General features: G+C 47.2%; 1 protein-coding gene across 1 annotated transcript in view; it reads left to right on the top strand.

Moving 5' to 3' along the window:
• LTC4S (leukotriene C4 synthase) overlaps positions 1–18,112 on the top strand; it is a 34,084-nt gene that overhangs the window by 10,075 nt on the left and 5,897 nt on the right. The window contains exon 3 of the mRNA XM_058283307.2: positions 9,732–9,975. Coding sequence (XP_058139290.1) covers positions 9,882–9,975 — 94 coding nt within the window. The 5' untranslated portion in view covers positions 9,732–9,881. The remainder of the gene's footprint in view (positions 1–9,731; positions 9,976–18,112) is intronic.

Genomic DNA, 18,112 nt, shown 5'->3' with positions numbered 1-18,112 from the left:
CATCTCGGATTTGTAGGTTTCTGGAAGCAATTCTGACACTACTATCTGTAAAAATAAGTAAATAACCTTGTAGTTAATTGGAACCAAATTTCTCACTGACAGAATAAAGAGTTATATATATGGAAAGGAGGAAAAATAGAATGAACCCTGTAGTTTTGGATTAGTACCAAAAATATCAGTGTAAACTCATGATTTTCAACATACATAGAGATACATGTGAGCACGTACATAGCTATACCTATCTATATAATAAAACACATTAAAAACACATGTGTGTATATGTACATACATACATCTGTCTCCTCGTTCTCTCCACTGAGAGAGTGTGGAAGCGCTTACAGCCTGGGAGCAACGAGCACATGTGGACCCCGTATCTTGGTTTCTAAATACCATCATCCACTGAAAGGACTTGGAGAAATGGCTGATTTCAGGAATGGGAGAGGGAAAGTACAAGATATACTCCGAGAATTTTGTTGTGATAGAAAATAAGGGAAATGCTCAAAGAAAGGACACAGACACCATCTTGAAGGGGTGGCCACTGGTTAATTCTAGGGCAATTTGAACATCCAAATAAATAATAGTAATAAGTAATTATCACCCACTGAATCAAGAATTCATGAGTGCACAATGATTCAAATACACGAATAAGTGCAGGAGAAGAGAAAGTTCTTTCTTACTAATACATGTAGACAGAATGATGGAATTTAGCAACCACCACAGCTGATTCAGGCAAGAACCACCAAGAGATGCTACAACTAGTGGGTAAAAAGTTGAGGAATAACAGAATTTTTTTTTACCTAATTGGAATTATGGTCCGGCAAAAATAGTTATTTGTTTCTGTTGGAAAAAGAACTACTTTACGGTGAAGAGATCAGCAGCCACTATCTTAACGTCACCAGTAATGGGGGCACAAATCAACATCATGTGCTTCCTGAGATGACCTCTGATATTCTTGCCGAAAGTGAACAAACCGATCGTAATCAGGAAACCTCAGACAAATCCAAGTTGATGGCCTGTACGCAGAAGACAAAGAATCACAAACTCTTGCGGACTAAAAGAGACTAACACTTGGCAACTGAAGGCAATGCATGAGCTTGAATTTTCTTTTGCCGTTAAGGAGAGTACTGGAATTGGCAATATCTGACTAAGATCTGTGGACTTGAGAGTAATATTGGATTAATGTTAATTTCCTGATTTTGATAATGTACTGTAGTTAAGTCAGAGAATGTCCTTGTTTTTAGGAAGTACATGAAGAGGTATTTATGGGTAAAGGGGAATTTTGTTGTAAATTACCTTCAAATGGTTCAGAAAAATTAAGTGTGCACGTGTGTGTGGAGAGAGAGTGAAACCAAGAGAAAGAGAGACAGAATGATAAAGCAAGTATAGTAAAATTATAGGAAACAGGGTGCAATTGTTTGTACTGTTCTTGTCAATTTTCTTTTATTCTGAAATTATGCCAAAAACAAAAAGTTTTGGGAAACATGTAACCCCTGGCTTACACCATAAGCAAATTAATTGCAAGTGGATTAAAGACCCAAATGCAAATGGCCCGGATAATAGAGGAGACCATCTTTATGACTTCAGATAACATGGGAGACCATCTTTATGACTTCAGGATAGGAGAGAGTTTCTTAAGACACAAAAAGAGCATTACCCACAAGGTAAAACATTGATAAACTCGATACAGTTAAATTAAGCTTCTGTGCTTCAAAAGACACAGGAAGGGACTAAGGAAAACAAGTTAGATTGGGAGACTATACAGGTCCACAGTACCTAAATTGAAATCCTGGGCCAATTCCCACCCCCACCCCCCCATTTAACAGCTTTATTGAAATATAATTCACATGCCATCCAATTCATCCATTTAAAGTTTACAATTCAGCAGTTTTTACTATTTTCACAGAGTTGTGAAGCCATCACCATAATTGATTTTAGGACATGTTTATCATTCAAAAAAGACACCCCATACCCTTTAGCTATCACACCCTACAAGCATTAATCTACTTTCTGTTGGTATAGAGATCCCTATTCTGTACACTTCATTTAAATGGAATCATATATGTGGTCCTTTGTGCCTGGCATCTTTCCTTTGCTTAATGTTTTCAAGTTTCCTCCGCGTTGTAGCATGTGTCAGTATTTCAGTCCTTTTTATGGCTGAATATCATTCCGTTGTACAGCTATACCACGTCTATCCATTCTTCAGTTGGTGGACAGTTGGATTATTTCCACCTTTTGGCTCCTATGAAAAATGCTGTCATAAATATTTGTGTACAAGGGTTGTGGACATATATTTTCCCTGGGTATATATGTAGGATGGAATTGCTAGAGAATATGACTATGTTTAATTGGTTGAAGAACTGGTAGACAGTTTTCCATGGTGACTAAACCACTTTACTTTCCTGCCAGTGTGTATGAGGGTTCCATTTTCTTCACATCCTTGTCAGCACTTATGATTATCTGAGTTTTTAATTGTAGGTATGAGAAGATATCTATTTTTTTTAAGATATCCCTCCCCCCGCCCCAGTTGTCTGCTCTCTGTGTCCATTCGCTGTGTGTTCTTCTGTGTCCACTTGTATTATTGTCCGTGGTACTGGGAATCTGTGTCGTGAGAGGATATCTTACCGTGGTTTTGATTTACATTTCTCTGAGGACTAATGAGATTGAGCATCTTTTCATGTGCTTATTGGCCATTTGTTTATCTTCCTTGGAGAAATGTCTATTCATATGCTTCCCCATTTTTAAAGTGAGTTATCTTTTTATTATTGAGTTGTAAGGGTTCTTTATATATTCTGGATACTAGACCCTTATCCGATATATAATTTGAAGATATTTTCTACCATTCTGTTGTTCCCACTTTTGGTGTCATCTCTAAGAATCCTTTGCCAAATCTGAAGTCACAAAGATTTGCCTCTTATGTTTCCTTCTGAGAACTTTACAGTTTAACTCATCCATTTAGGCCTTTGATCCCCTTTGAGTTAATTTCTGTACATGACATGAGGTAAGGATCCAACTTGCCTCCTTTGCCTGTGGCTATCCAGTTGTCCCAGCACCATTTGTTGAAAAAACTATTTTTCCTCCACTGAGTGGTCTTGGTACCCTCGTTGAAATCAGTTAACCATGGCACATGGTTTTATTTCTGCCAGTACCAGTGTCTTGATTACTTTTGCTTTGTAACAAGATTTAAAATCAAGAAGTATGAGGGCTGCAGAGACCCACAGGTTCTATGGTCTTGGCAGATGGCTCTGGGGTTCAGGGCCACGTCAGTTGGCCCGACTTCGGAATTTGTGTTCCTGAGTGTGATGGAGTTAATAGAAAGGTTATGACCTTTCTACACATGCCTCTTCTGTTACTTTTACCAGACCTGTGGTTGGCATTTGGGTTGGTGTATACTCAGGAGACCTGAATCTCTGGACTGTCCATGTGATGGCCAGGCCCTGGGCCTCAGCAGACTTGCGGCTCCTACCCTCTGGTTTCTTGGACTTACCCTGGCCAGCTAACAGGGAGGTGAAGAAGGTCAACCACCACACCAGGGAGCCAAGAGTGCCTACAACTGCAAGCAGGAGAATCACAGCCATCATCCATGTGGAATCTAAGCCCCCTCTTGATGTAGAGGGGGACTGGACATAGCCATCCCAGGGTCCACAGGATGGAGGAATAGAGTATGGATCAGAGTGGACTTACTAGTGTTCTGCTGGAGAACTGTTGTGATTAGTAAGGGAAGAAATTGTAGTAGTGATGTGGAGAGGGTGGCCACGGTGGCTGCTGATGGTTGGGAGAGGGAAGAAGAGATATGGTGTGGGGGCATTTTCAGGATTTGGAGTTGTCCTGGGTGGTGCTGCAGGGATGGATGCTGGACGTTGTGTGTCCTGTCGTTGCCCACTGGGTGGACTGGGGGAGAGTGTGGACTACAATGTGGATCACTGTCCATGTGGTGCAGCGGTGCTCCAGAATGTATTCGCCGGGTGCAGTGGATGTGCCACAATGATGGAAGAGGTTGTTGATGTGGGAGGGGTGGGGTGGGTGGGGTGGGGAGTATATGGGGATCTCATATTTTTTTAATTTAACACTTAAAAGAAAAAAAAAGAAGTATAGGGAAGTGGATGTGGCTCAAGTGATAAGGCTTCCGCCTAACCATATGGGATGACCTGGGTTTGGTCCCTGGGGCCTCCTGGTTAAGAAAAAGAAAGAGAAAGTGTGCCCACAAAGCGAGCCCATGCCCAAGCGGTGAGCCAAGTGCCTGCGAGAGTACCCACGCGGCAAGCCAAGTGCACACGTGAATGCCCGCATGGACAGCCAAGTGCCCATGCAGTGAGCTGGTGCCTGCGCAAGTGAATCACGCAGCAAGATGATGACGCGACACAAGAGAGACGAAGGGGAGAGTCGAGGTGAAGCGCAGCAGAGACCAGAAACTGAGGTGGGGTAACTGACAGGGACCCTCTCTCCCCATCAGAGGTCCCTGGGATCGAATCCAAGTGAATCCCAGAAGAGAAAGAGGAGACGAGAAGACAAAAAGAGAAACAGATACCGAAGATCACAGAGCAAATGGGCACAGACAGCAAAAACAGCAGGGTGGGGGCGAGGGCAGGGAAGGAAAAAAAGTATGATGCCTCCTACTTTGTTCTTTTTGATGATTGTTTTGGCTCTTCTGGGTCCCTTATAATTCCACATAAATTTTAGAAGCAGCTCGGCACTTGGCACAAAGAAGCCGGCTGGGATTCTGGTAGAGGTGGTGTTTTATCCAAAAATCAGTTTGGTGAGTATCGCCATCTGTACTGGTTTGAGTCTTTTGTGGACCCCAGAAAATCATGTTCTTAAACTAACTCATTGCTGGGCATGTAAACCTATTTACGTGGGACTTTTTGGTTAGATCCAATCAATCCTTTGATTAGATCGCTCCAGTTAAAGGTCTTTGGTTAGATTCCAGGGCCCAGGGTGCATCTTAGTCCTTTTCTGGGGTCCTGTATAATCAGAGCTCAGAGAAAGAGAGCTGCTGTTTTTACTCTGCCATGTGAGAGAGGACTCCCCAAGACTGCCTACAGCCTCAGAAAGACAGAGAAACCCCACGAGGCTGAGAGAACGGAGGCTGGAATCAGCAGGGCTGCCCGAAGCGGAAGAGATAAGGCCCAGGGAGGAGTCATATGGCTGATGGCCCACAGCTGAACTTGGAGCAAGGGAGCCTGGAGAAGAGAGAGACCGGCCGCTTTTGCCTGAGCACATGGCAGGAGTCAGAGGCCCCAGCAGTTGACCTCTGGTGGGACAGCAGCTCTCACGATGCCTTGATTTGGACACTCAGCCTCAGAACTGTAAGCTCTTACCCTAATAAATTCCCACTATAAAGGCAACCCAGGTGAGCGATTGGGCTCCCGTCTACCACATAGGAGGTCCAGGGTTCAATTCCCAGGGCCTCCTGGTGAAGGCAAGCTTGGCCTGTGCAGAGAGCTGACGCAGCAAGATGACGCAACAAGAAGAGACACAGGAGAGACAGTAAGAGACAGCAGACCAGGGAGCTGAGGTGGCACGAGACTGAGCGCCTGCTTCCCACACAGGAGGTCCTGGGTTCAGTTCCGATGAGTCCTAGAAAAGAACAGAAACAACAACAAAAACTAGCAAAACAAACAGAAAAAAACAACTCAGGTGGCCAATGTGCTCGGTGGTTGGGCGCCAGTTTCCTACGTGTGAGTTCCTGGGTTCAATTTCTGGTCCCCGGTTCCTAAAAAAAAAAAGCCAACCCATTTCTGGTATTTTGCATTGGCAGCTTTTAGCAAACTAAAACATCATTGTATTAGTCAGCCAAAGGGGTGCCGATACAAAATACCAGAAATTGGTTGGCTTTTATAAAGTATTTATTTGGGGTAGGAGCTTACAGATACCAGGCCATAAAGCATAAGTTACTTCTCTCACCAAAGTCTCTTTTCACGTGTTAGAGCAGGATGGCTGCCGACATCTATGAGGGTTCAGGCTTCCTGGGTTCCTCCCTTCCAGGGTCTTGCTTCTTTCTGGGTTCAGGGTTCCTCTCTTCCTGGGGCTCCAGCTTAAGGCTTCGGCATCAAACTCCAACATCAAAACCCCTCGACTCTGTCCCTTGCCACGCCTTTTCCATGTCAAAGGGCAGGGACTCAACACCTATTGACAAAGCGGTTGACATAATTACTTAATCAAGTAAACCTAGGAATCCAACATAATCTAATATGCTCGAGGAAAAGACCAGTTACATAATCCAATATTTCTTTTTAGAATTCATCAATATAGCACACAGCTATAATCATCTTATCAATATTAAGTTTTCTGATCCATGATCATGGCATATCTTTCTATTTATTTAGGTCTTTTAAAATTTCTTTCAACATTGTTTTGTAGTTCTCAAAATAGATGTTTTGAATTTCTTTTGTTAAATTTATTCCTAAGTATTTTACTTTTTGATACTGTTGTAAATTAAGTTTTCTTAATTTCTTTCTTTTTTGGTAAGGTAAACAAATAGCTTACGTGTTTTATTTGTCTGCAACTAAACTTGGTAACACTATATAATGAAAATGTACAAAGAATAATGTTGCCAGTTTTGGTTAGATTTAAGTCAAAGACATTCATTAATAGGGAATCTTCGAATGTAAATATTCCAGAAATTTCTCTGACCTATCTGATCAGAACAACTGTGATGATTACCTTACTTTGGAAGGCATTGGTGTACCTTTGAATCAAATTCAGAATTTTTCCAAATAAGCCCTAATGAACAAAGCTGTTCTATATTAAACTAAAACAATTTTAATGAGCTTTCCTTTCCAGAAACAATAATAAGTGAAACAAGGCATTTGTAAAGAGTAGTCCTGAACAAGTCACATTAAAAAATAAAAGTGTATTTAACTTCTACCTCCTCAAAACAGGCTACTTTCTTTTCCTCGGCCTTGGAAACAAAGTGAAGAACCACCTGAAAGCAACCTCAGGCAGAGGTTTGCCAAAACAAAGCTCAAGCCATTCAACGTGGACACCTGTTAAAAGAATCTGGGGAAACCTGACGGAAGGACCCCAAGTCTGCCCACGTGGCAGTGCCACCGGGCCTGGCACTGCCCTGTGCTCGCCTGTGCTGTGTCACGGGTTGGCCCTAAAGGGGCGACTCTTTCCTGGAGATGTTCAGTGTCCAGGGAACTCTTTGCATGAATGAGGTGCGCGCAGACTCCACGTGGGTATTGAAGGCTGGAAGTCAAAGGATTTTTCTACCACGGCTAAGTAGAGGCCATGTGTCAAATGGCCGGTCTCCAGTTTAATTCCTCACCACACATTTGCAGACCTTCGCTATGTCATCATAATCACATCTAACGTCCATCCTAACTTGCGATTCATATTCTGTGCCTGGAAACAGTCCCTGTATTTAACAATAACATCTGCACGTAAAACAATCCACTGTTACAACTTAATTTGGCCACAAAACATTAAAGATCTTCTGTTGACCAAGCAAAAGTTTTTAGCCATAATTGTTGTGCATCAAATTCACAGCCAGAATACTCAAGACCAAAAAATTTGCACAGTACAGATAATAACTTAAAATACGCATACATGCACACCCTCACACACCCTTCTTACAGAACTGTGCTTGGGGAAACTCCATCTGTTGAGTGCTGCTGACCGCCTATTTTGCTAAACTGCTGCTCCAGGTTTCTTGTTTGAAAAATCTATCACCGTGGGGCACAGCTGTTTACTGGATGAGCAGGAAAGAAAGATACACTTGTGGCAACCAGAAAGTTTCAGGGTCTTTCAAGTTGTATAAAATGGACCTGCAGAAACTGTTAGGTGTTCTCAGGAGGCAAAGTTGGAGCTGAAATGTGATTTCAAACCAGTTGCAAAAAGTGTACAACTGCCATCTCTTGAGGTCAAACCTGGTCCTCAGATATGCAAGAAAACTTCAGGACATGTAGCTTGTTGGCCTTGTCCCATATCATCACATAATCCGATCATGTGTGAATTTCTCAAAAGAGTCATACTGTTCTGCTAGTTTGGTATTGAGGATTTGTTCATAGTCCTCCCAATTTTATCTTCATAGTCTTTTTTTTTTAAGATTGATTTTATTTTTTCATTATCCTTCCCCCTTGTTGTTTGCACTCACTGTCTGCTCTCTGTGTCTGCTCGTCTTCTCTTTAGGAGGCACCAGGAAGTGAACCTGGGACGTCCCATGTGGGAGAGAGGCGCTCAATCAGTTGAGCCACCTCCACTCCCTGCTTTGTTGTGTCTCTCATTGTGTTTCCTCTTTATGTCTCCTTGTTGCATCACCTTGTTGCATCAGCTCACTGTGCCTGCCTGTCACGCCAGCTCACTGTCTTGCTCATCTTCTCCAGGAGGCACCAGGAACTGAAGCCGGGGCCTCCCATGTGGTAGGCAAGATCCAATTACTTGAGCTATACCCGCTTCCCTTCATAGTCTATTTTTTTATTATCTCCCCCCCCTCTCCTTGTGGCTTTTTGCATGCTGTCTGCTCTCTGTGTCCCTTTGCTGTGTCCCTTCTGCATTTTTGCTTGTCTCGCTTTTGGTTGTGTCACCTTGCTGAGTCAGCTCTCCGCAGCACTTGTGGGCTGGGTGGCGCTCCGCAGCGTGTGGGCGAGCTGCCTTCACAAGGAGGTGCCAGGACGCATCAGCACTGCATGTGGGCCAGCTCCACAGGGGTCAGGGGGCCCGGGGTTTGAACCGCGGACCTCCCATGTGGTAGGCAGACGCTCTATCAGTTGAGCCAAATCCGCTCCCCTGGCCTTTTAAAATTAAATGGGAAGTGTACCCTCCTATTTTTTGGAAGAGTTTGTGAAGAACTGGTATTAATTCTTCTTTAAATGTTTGGCAGAATGTAGTAGGTGAAGCCATTTTGGCTTGGTCTTTTCTGTGTGAGTAGTTCTTTTTTTAATTAATAATTACTTATTCAATCTCTTTACTTGATATAGGGCTTTTCAAACCTGTTTCTTTCTGATTCAGTTTTGGTAGGTTGGGTCTTTCAAGGTATGTGTCCCTTTCATCTAAGTTATCTAATTTATTGGCATATAATTGTTCATAGTATTCCTTTATAATCATTTTTATTTCTGTAAAGTCAGTAGTAATGGCCCATTTTGCTTTTTTTTTTTAATTACAGAAGTTATAGGTTTACAGAAAAATGATGCATAAAATATCCAAAATACAGAGTACCCCTATACCACCCTATTATTATTATTATTATTATTTTGTCCCTCTTGTACCCAGCTCTGTCCCCACTGCCTACAATGCCACCCAGTGCGTGGGCAGGACTCCACAAGTACTTGTCTCTTGGATGAGCGCATCTGCTGTGGTCATGCCGACCCCCTATGATTCACACCTTGCATGTGTGTGGATATTTGTTATAACTCATAAAAGGAGAGTTTTATTACTGTGCTATTAATTACAGTCTATCGTTTACAAGAGAGCGCACTGTGTTGGAGTCCTATGTTGTTTTTATTAAAATTTTTCTTCTAGTACCATAAACACAACCTAAACTTTCCCCTTATAACCCCATCCACATGTATAACTCAGGGCTGTTAATTCCTTTCACAGAGTTATACCACCATCACCACCATCCACCTTTCACCTCTGCTTCCCATAATTTGAGCCGTCCTTCTCTCGCTCTCCCTTTTTATTTTTTATTTTTATATTTTGGTCAGTCTAGCTAAAGGTTTGTCAGTTTTGTGAGTCTTTTCAAAGAATCATCTTTTTTTTTTAATTAGTCCTTTCTTTCTGCTCGCTTTTAGGTCTAGATCGCTCTTCTTTTTCCCAGTGTCCACATAAATTGTGAAATGGAGAAGGTTTCACGTGTCAGGAAGGTGCTATGAATCACATACTGCACACCTCATAGCACGGCCGGCGGGTCCGGAGCAGCCCCCTGTAAGCACGCTCACCGAATGTTTGCAGCAAAACGTGCGGTGTCATTCCCAAGGGGGATGCAAAAGGATTGTAAAGAGTCTCAGAGGAGTTCACGTCTGGTTTGCCTGCTCAGTAAGTTCTGGAAATACTTGCCGCTTTCAGACGTTTTCGGTTTTGGAACTGGAGAGTATACAGAAGCACTGGCTGGATGAGCCCCTGCAGGCAGAGCTTGTCGTGGGAGAGCAGCGGCAGGACAGAGTGCCCGCTGGACAGTGAGAGGCCCGGGGCCAGGGGCAGGAGGGGGAGGACGGCAGGAGCCTTCCAGAGCAGGCGCTTCCAGGAGGAGGTGGAGCTCAGCTCAGGGGCTAGGAACACTTGAGTAAAACGAGGGCAGAGAACTGGCCCTTGGCTTGGTAGGCGTCTGGAACTTTCTAAGAGCCATGTCCTTGGAATGCCGGGAAACCGAAGTTCAGTTGGAGCAGGTTGAGGAGAGAGCGGGAGGTGGAGGAAGCGGGAACGACTTTGAAGAGCCGTGGAGAACTGGGCAGAAGGCTGGAGGGGCTACGGGGTAGGGGAGAGCGTTTATAAAGTGGGCAGTAACAAGACGAGGGGTGTGCGCTTGGGAACAGGGCGGTAGAGCGGAGAACTTGAGGCAGGGAAACGGCAAATGGGAGGCAAGTCCATAGAGAAAGCAGTGGTGATTGTCGGGGGCTTGGGGAAGGGGAGAACGGGGAGTGGATGCTTCCTGAGTACCCATGAAGGCGGGTCCAGCATGGACAAGGGGTCCAGCTTAGAAGGCAACGCGGGAGGGAAGGGGGTCCTGGCGCAGCTGCGATGGGGGTAGATTTGGTCATATGGTAAACTCTAGGATAAGCCATTTGAAGAAGGAAGCGGATGTGGCTCAAGGGGCTGAGCGCCGACCTCCCACGTTGGAGGTCCCAGGTTCAATCCCCGACCCTGACACCATAAAAAACAAAGCATTGGAAGAACTGCCTTTGTGTTTTCCAGAGTGCCTGTGCCATTTTACCTTTCCACCAGTATGGACGAGAGTTCCCGCTTTTCCACATCCTCCCTGACACTTGTGATTATCTGACTTTGGGATTCTAGCCATCCCATGGGCATCGGTAGAATTTCACTCTGGTTTGATTAGCATTTGCCTGATGTGGAGCATCGGCCAAGATGTGGAGCATTGCTGCATGTGCCCATTGGCCATTTGAATACCTTTCTTGGAGAAATATCTATCTGGATCCTTTGCCCATTTTTTTTTAAGATTTATTTATTTTATTTCTCTCCTCTTCCCCACCACCCCCTTCTCCAAGTTGTCTGCTTTGTGTCCATTCACTGTGTGTTCTTCCTTGTCCACTTATGTTCTTCTCAGTAGCACGGGAATCTGTGTCTCTTTTTGTTGCATCATCTTGTTGTGTCAGCTCTCCGTGTGTGCGGTGCCATTCCTGGGCAGGCTGCACTTTCTTTCGCGCTGGGCGGCTCTCCTTACGGGGCGCACTCCTTGCGCGTGGGGCTCCCCTACGCGGGAGACACCCCTGCATGGCACGGCACTCCTTGCGTGCATCAGCACTGCGCATGGGCCAGTTCCACACAGGTCAAGGAGGCCCAGGGTTTGAACCGTGGACCTCCCATGTGGTAGATGGACGCCCTAACCGCTGGGCCAAGTCCGCTTCCCATCTTTGCCCATTTTTTAAATTGGGTTATTTGTCTTTTCCTTATCAAGTTGTAAAGATTTTTTTATATATATCTTTTTTTTTTAAGATTTATTTATTTCTCTCCCCTCCCCCCCCCCTGGTTGTCTGTTCTCTGTGTCTATTTGCTGTGTCTTCTTTGTCCGCTTCTGTTGTCAGCAGCACAGGAATCTGTGTTTCTTTTTGTTGCGTCATCTTGTTGTGTCAGCTCTCCGTGTGTGCGGCGTCATTCCTGGGCAGGCTGCACTTTCTTTCACACTGGGTGGCTCTTCTTATGGGGCGCACTCCTTGCGCGTGGGGCTCCCCTACGCGGGGACACCCCTGCTTGGCACGGCACTCCTTGCGTGCATCAGCACTGCGCATGGGCCAGCTCCACACGGGTCAAGGAGGCCGCCTATATATATCTTGATACAAGTCCTTTATTAGATATAAGATTTATAAAGATTTTCTCCCACTCTGGAGGACATCTTTTTGCTTTTTTTTTTTAACTTTTTTTTTAATGCTTCCCCTCCGAGATGACTCCTTCTTCTATTTGCTCCTTGTCTGCTCCCGGTGTCTGATCATTGTGTCCACTCGTTGTGTCTACTCATCTTCTTTAGGCGGCACCAGGAAACATACCCGGGGCCTCCCATGTGGGAGGTGGGCACCCAGCTGCTTGAGCCCCATCCGCTTCCCGCCTTTTTGCTTTCTTGATCGTATCCTTGGAGGCACAAAAGTTTTACATTTTGATGAACTCCAATTTAACTTCCTGAAACTGGGTCCTGGGCCACATGGGGTGCCACCCATAGGTGGGACCCTAGTCCCTGCACTACCTTGGGTATCCCATAATAAGTCCTGGTCACTCTGGGGGAGTTGCCAGGTCAGGGTGTTTGATCGTGGGCGCTCTGCCCGTTGCCCCTGCCCAGGCTCTTTCCTTGCTGCCCTGAAATCCGAGTTCCACACGGAGGGTTTTGTTGCCTGCTGGTCTCCTCCCGAGCCCCATCTCGAATCATCGCTTGGCCAACGCCCCAGGCCCTTGGGGCATATCACTCCCTCCACGTCAGTGCTGCCCAGCTAGGGGTTCTGTGAGCGCCTTAGGGTGGGCACGGCCGGCGGGGCTGGAGAGCAGCAGCGTCTCTGGCTCCGTCCCCAGCTCTGCACCAGGACCTGACAGTGGCAGAAAGAGGTGCTCAGAAATGGAAGATAAGGGAAGCGGACTTGGCCCAGTGGTTAGGGCGTCCGTCTACCACACGGGAGGTCCGCGGTTCCAACCCCCGGCCTCCTTGACCCGTGTGCAGCTGGCCCATGCGCAGTGCTGATGCGCGCAAGGAGTGCTGTGCCATGCAGGGGGGTCCCCCGCGTAGGGGAGCCCCGTGCACAAGGAGTGCAAGGAGAGCTACCCCGGGTGAAGAAAGCACAGCCTGCCCAGGAGTGGCGCCGCACACACGGAGAGCTGACACAGCAAGGTGACGCAACAAAGAGAAACACAGATTCCGGGTGCCACTGACAAGGATGCAAGCAGACACAGAAAAACACACAGCGAATGGACACAGAGAGCAGACAGCTGGGGGGGTGGGGGAGAGAAATAAATAAAATAAACCTAAAAAAAAAAAAGAAAGAAATGGAAGCTAGAAGCCCTGACAAAGAGACACGGGGGCGCGAGGGAGCAAGCAGCCCCGGCGCGGGGCCCTCGCTTTGCCCATGCAGCGCCCCTGCTCCCGGGAACCTGCTTGGAGGACGGTGCTCCTGTCCCACCGCCTTTCCAGCCCCGGCCGGCCCTGTCGGGGCCCTGGGCAGGTGCGGGCTCGCCGCGCGACGCGTGTGTGTCTGCGCCGTCGGTGGCCGCGGCTGCGCGCCCCAGGCTTGGGGGCATCTCTGAGCTCAGCCCCAGCCCGAGCCTGCCCAGGGTCTTTGCACACGTCGAGCCGCTCCTCTCTGCTGAGCTCTCGTTTCCTCTGCATCTGGACACGCCCCGTGCAAGCTCCCCTGCTCTGCCCTGGCACCAGGGAGCAGAAGCCTGACCTCAGCAACTTCTAAGGAAGTCCCGAGGCAGATGGCCCAGCCCCTCCCTCAGCCCCCGGGGCCGTCCCAGGACCCCCGGCCCCCGACCCCCGCCCTCCCGAGCTTCCCCGGGCGCTTGAGTCCCTGCGCAGACTGCCAGCAGGTCCTGCCCGTGGCCTCCCCAGGCAGGGACACCTGCCTCCTTCCCACCTGGAGGCACCGACAGCACGGGGGAGAACAGGCGCCTGGCTGCACCCGCGGTGAGTCAGGAGGCTGGGGTAGCGCCTCCCGGGACCCCGAGGAGCTTTCCACTTGCCAGGCTCACCCGGGACCCCTGAGAAGGGGAGGGGCCAGGGGACCCATCATGTGGAGAAGAAATGACAACTTCGGGACAAGAGGATATCTAGACTAAACGCAACCACTCAGAGCCTCAGCTTTACTCAGGGAAGCTTTTTATTCTGAAATGATTTCACTTCCAAAAAGTTGCAAAAGTAATACACGAGTGGGGAGCAGACATGGCTCAGGCGGCTGAGTGCCACCTCCCACATGGGAGGTCTTGGGTTCCGTTCCTAGAGTGTCCCAAAGAAAAAACAATGAGCAGACAACCCACACAAAAACCACCACAAGCAGACAATGAGAAAACAACAAGCAAAAACGAGCAGGGAGCAGAAGTGGCTCAAGCAGTTGGCAACTGCCTCCCACATGGGAAGTCCCAGGATCAGTTTCTGGTGCCTCCTAAAGAAAACAAGCAATGAATAGACATTGAGCAAAAACAACAAGCAGACATCAAGAAAAAATAAGGAGATGAAGAGCAAAAAACAAGAAAAAATAAGGAGATGAAGAGCAAAAAAACCGAGCATACAACAGCAAAAAAATGAGAAAAACAATGAGCAGACAATGAGGAAAAAAAAAACCTCCATCAGAATTCCCAGCTTGCAGCCTGCCCTACAAAATTTGGGATTTGTCCATCCCTACAATCCCATGAATGAGGTAGTTTTATAAAATCTCATTCTATTTACAGGTCTCTCCTGTTGATTCTGTTTCCCTAGAGAACAACTGATGAATAAATTATGATTTCATTTATGTGAATAACTAGGGTAGGTAAATTCATAGAGACCAAAAGTAGATTACAGGTTATCAGGAGCTGGGTGCATGTGTGCCAGGGAAATGCAGAGCCATTACTTAATGGGTACAAAGTTTTTGTTTGAGGTGATGCAAATGTTTTGATGCTAGACAATGGTGTTGGTAACACAGCATTGTGAATGTAAGTAATATCACTGAACTGAACACATGAAAGTGCCACAGTAAAAAAAGGCTAATCTTATATAAACATGATATAGTGATTAAATTAAGAAATCGTAGGAATTGGATGTGGCTCAAGCAGTTGGGCTCCTGTTTCCCATATACGAGGTCCAGGGCTTGGTGCTCAGAGCCTCCTGGTGTGGGCAAGCTGGCCCGCATGGAAAGTTGGCCCACATGGCGAGCTGGCCTACGCGGAGTGCCAGCCCACGCGGAAGTGTCACCCCATGCGGGAATGCCGCCCCACACGGGAGTGCCACCCTGTGCAGAGTGCCAGCCGATGCAGAGAGCTGGTTCTGAGGTTTGCTTCCAGCACCACCACCGCTTCCTCTGAATGCCTTGGTTTCTTTGCTCATTGCAACTTCTGCAATAGCGGCAGACCTTTGCTTTTCAAATTCACCGTTACCATTTTGGGTGCAACAGGCATCATAACTGGCAATCAAATTCTCCGCTTTCCACCTGGACATAAGATACACACCTGTCCAAAAGGTGCAACAAGAGGTGGTCTAATTTCGGTTCCACTGTTGCTTCTATTTTGTTCTATTGTGTTGTTGTTTGTTTTTAAGAGGAACTGGGGATTGAACCTGGGACCTCAAACATGGGAAGCAGTCACTCAAACCACTGAGCTACACCCACTCCTGCTCCCCTGCTTTTTTTTGTTGTTTTTTTTAAAAGGTTTATTTTATTTATTTCTCCCCACCCCCTCATTGTTTGCACTTGCTGTCTCCTCTCTGTTCTTCTTTTTAGGAATCAAACCCAGGACCTCCCATGTGGGAGGGAGGCACCCAATAGCTCGAGCCACTGCTTATTGTGGCCCTCATTGTGTTTCCTCGCTGTGTCTCTTCATTGCATCATCTCACCGTGTCATCTTGTTGTGTCAGCTCGTTGTGCCAGCCCTTTGCATCACCTCACTCTCTTGCTTGTCTTCTTTAGGAGGCACCAGGAACCAAACCCAGGACCTCCCATGTGGGAGGTGGGTGCCCAACTGCGTAAGCCATATCTGCTTCCCTTCTATTGTATTTTGACAAGCTTCTCTGCCATTCCTGTTTCTCAAAAATGTGCTTCACTTCCTCACTAAACACTGTGGTGTTAGAGGCATTGTTCAAGAGCTGAAAGCCAAAAAATAAAAGTAAAGTAAAATGAAAATATCCATGGTTCTTTCCCAATCACCTATCAAAGTGAGAAATGTTTGTGAGGCATCTAAAAAAAAAAATGGAGCAGGTGAAGCTCAGTGGTTGAGCACCTGCTTTGCATGTATGAGGTCCTGGGTTCAATCCCCAGCATCTCCTAAAAATTTTTAATTAATTAATTATTTTTTAAAAAAGAGCAGGAATTCACTTTTTAAAAAGATTTATTTTATTTATTTATTGCCCCCCTCATTGTTAGCACTCACTGTCTGCTCCCTGTGCCCATTCACTGTGTGCTCTCTATGTCTGCTCGTATTCTCTTCAGAGGCACCAGGAACCAAATCTGCGACCTTCCACATAGGAGAAAGTGCTCTATTGCTTGAGCCACCTCGGCTCCCTGCTTTGTTGCGTCTCTCATTGTCTTTCCTCTTTGTGTCTCTTTGTTGGGTCATCTTGTTGCATCAGGTCGTCACGCCTTCCCATCATGCCAGCTCGCTGTTTACTTGTCTTCTCCAGGAAGTACCAGGAACTGAACCTGGACCTCCCATGTGGGAGGCGAGAGCTCAATCACTTGAGCCACATCCACTTCCCAGGAATTCATTTTTATTTTTTTAAAGATTTATTTGTTTCTCCCCCTTCCCCCCCCCCCATTTGTCTGCTCTCCGTGTCCATTTGCTCTTCGTTCTTCTGTGTCTGCTTGTATTCTCATTAGGCGGCTCCCGGAACCGATCCTGGGACCTTCCGGAGTAGGAGAGAGGTGATCACTCTCTTGTGCCACCTCAGCTCCCTGTTCTGCTACATCTTCCTCTCTGTCTCTTGTTGCGTCATCCTGTTGACCAGCTCTCTGCGTCGGCCAGCACTCCTGCATGGACCGGCACTCTGTGTGGGCCAGCTCGCCACACAGGCCAGCTTGCCCTCACCAGGAGGCCCTGGGCATCGAACCCTGGACCTCCTATATGGTAGACAGGAGCTCAACTGCTTGAGCCACATCTGTTTCTCAGGAATTCATTTTTAATGTCAGCAGTGCCAGAAAACTTTATTTTAGGTCTGGATGATATGTTCAGGCTGATTTTTGACGTATAATTAAATTCTGCTGGCAACGTCGATGACTGTCGGTTACCTGTAAATGCTGCAGTCTTCGGTGCAGCCTGAGAGTCTTCCTCACCCTTCGGGGCAGCACTATTGTGAATTTTCTGAATGTGCAAACACATGGTCCTTCAAGCGTGTCTGCCTTTCTGCCATGGATGTCACAGGGGAGGAATTTCTCAATGGTATTGCGAGCAATCAGGATGATGTCATTTATCTTGACTTTTTCGGGAGAACTTGTGCAAGCTCTGATGCCTCTACCCGAAAGATAAAGTTTACAATGGATTTACTCCCAGCCTCGGAAGTTGTGCGTGTGTGGCGGAGGGCAGCCTTGCACTGGGCCATACCATACTTTGCGTTTTCTTTTTAAGATGTATTTATTTATTTCTCCCCCACCCCCACCCACCATTGTCTGCTCTCTGCGTCCATTCACTGTGCGTCCTATTGTGTCAGCTTGGCTTCTCTTTGGGCTGTACCAGGAACTGATGCTGGGACCTTCTGGAATGGGAGAGGTGCTCAATCTCTTGTGCCACCTCAGCTCCCTGGTCTGCTGCATCTCTTATTGTCTTTCCTCTGAGTCTCTTTTTATTATTATTATTTTTAGGAGGTACCAGGGGTTGAGCCCAGGACCTCGTACATGCTTAACCACTGAGCTACATCCTCTCCCCTCTGTGTCCCTTTTTGTGGTGTCGTCTTGCTGCGCCAGCTCTCTGCTCCAGCCAGCTCACCGTGCGGGCCAGCACTCCCCGGGGGCCAGCTCGCCTTCACCGGGAAGCCCCGGGAATCGAACCCAAGACCTCCCATATGTAGAGGGGAGCCCAATCGCTTGAGCCACATCCGCTTCCCACCATACTGTACTTTGAAATACGGAGAAAGAGGAGGTGGCGCCCTGAGCAGCCCACGTTCGGCTCTGGAGTTCCTTCACCCAGCTGTGGGGCCGGCCGCGCCGGTCAGCGGCGGCCACCACCAGGGACGCAGCCCGCTGCCGTGAGGGGAGCCGGGCGGTGGGTGGAGGCAGTGGGCGTGGGGAGAGGCTGGCCAGGCTCCAAGAGCTGCCAGCCCTGAGTTCTTCACTTTGGG

This window comes from Dasypus novemcinctus, chromosome 2 (genome assembly GCF_030445035.2).
Source record: "Dasypus novemcinctus isolate mDasNov1 chromosome 2, mDasNov1.1.hap2, whole genome shotgun sequence".
NCBI classification, from domain to species: Eukaryota; Metazoa; Chordata; class Mammalia; order Cingulata; family Dasypodidae; genus Dasypus; species Dasypus novemcinctus.
This window is presented reverse-complemented; position numbering and strand designations above follow the sequence as displayed.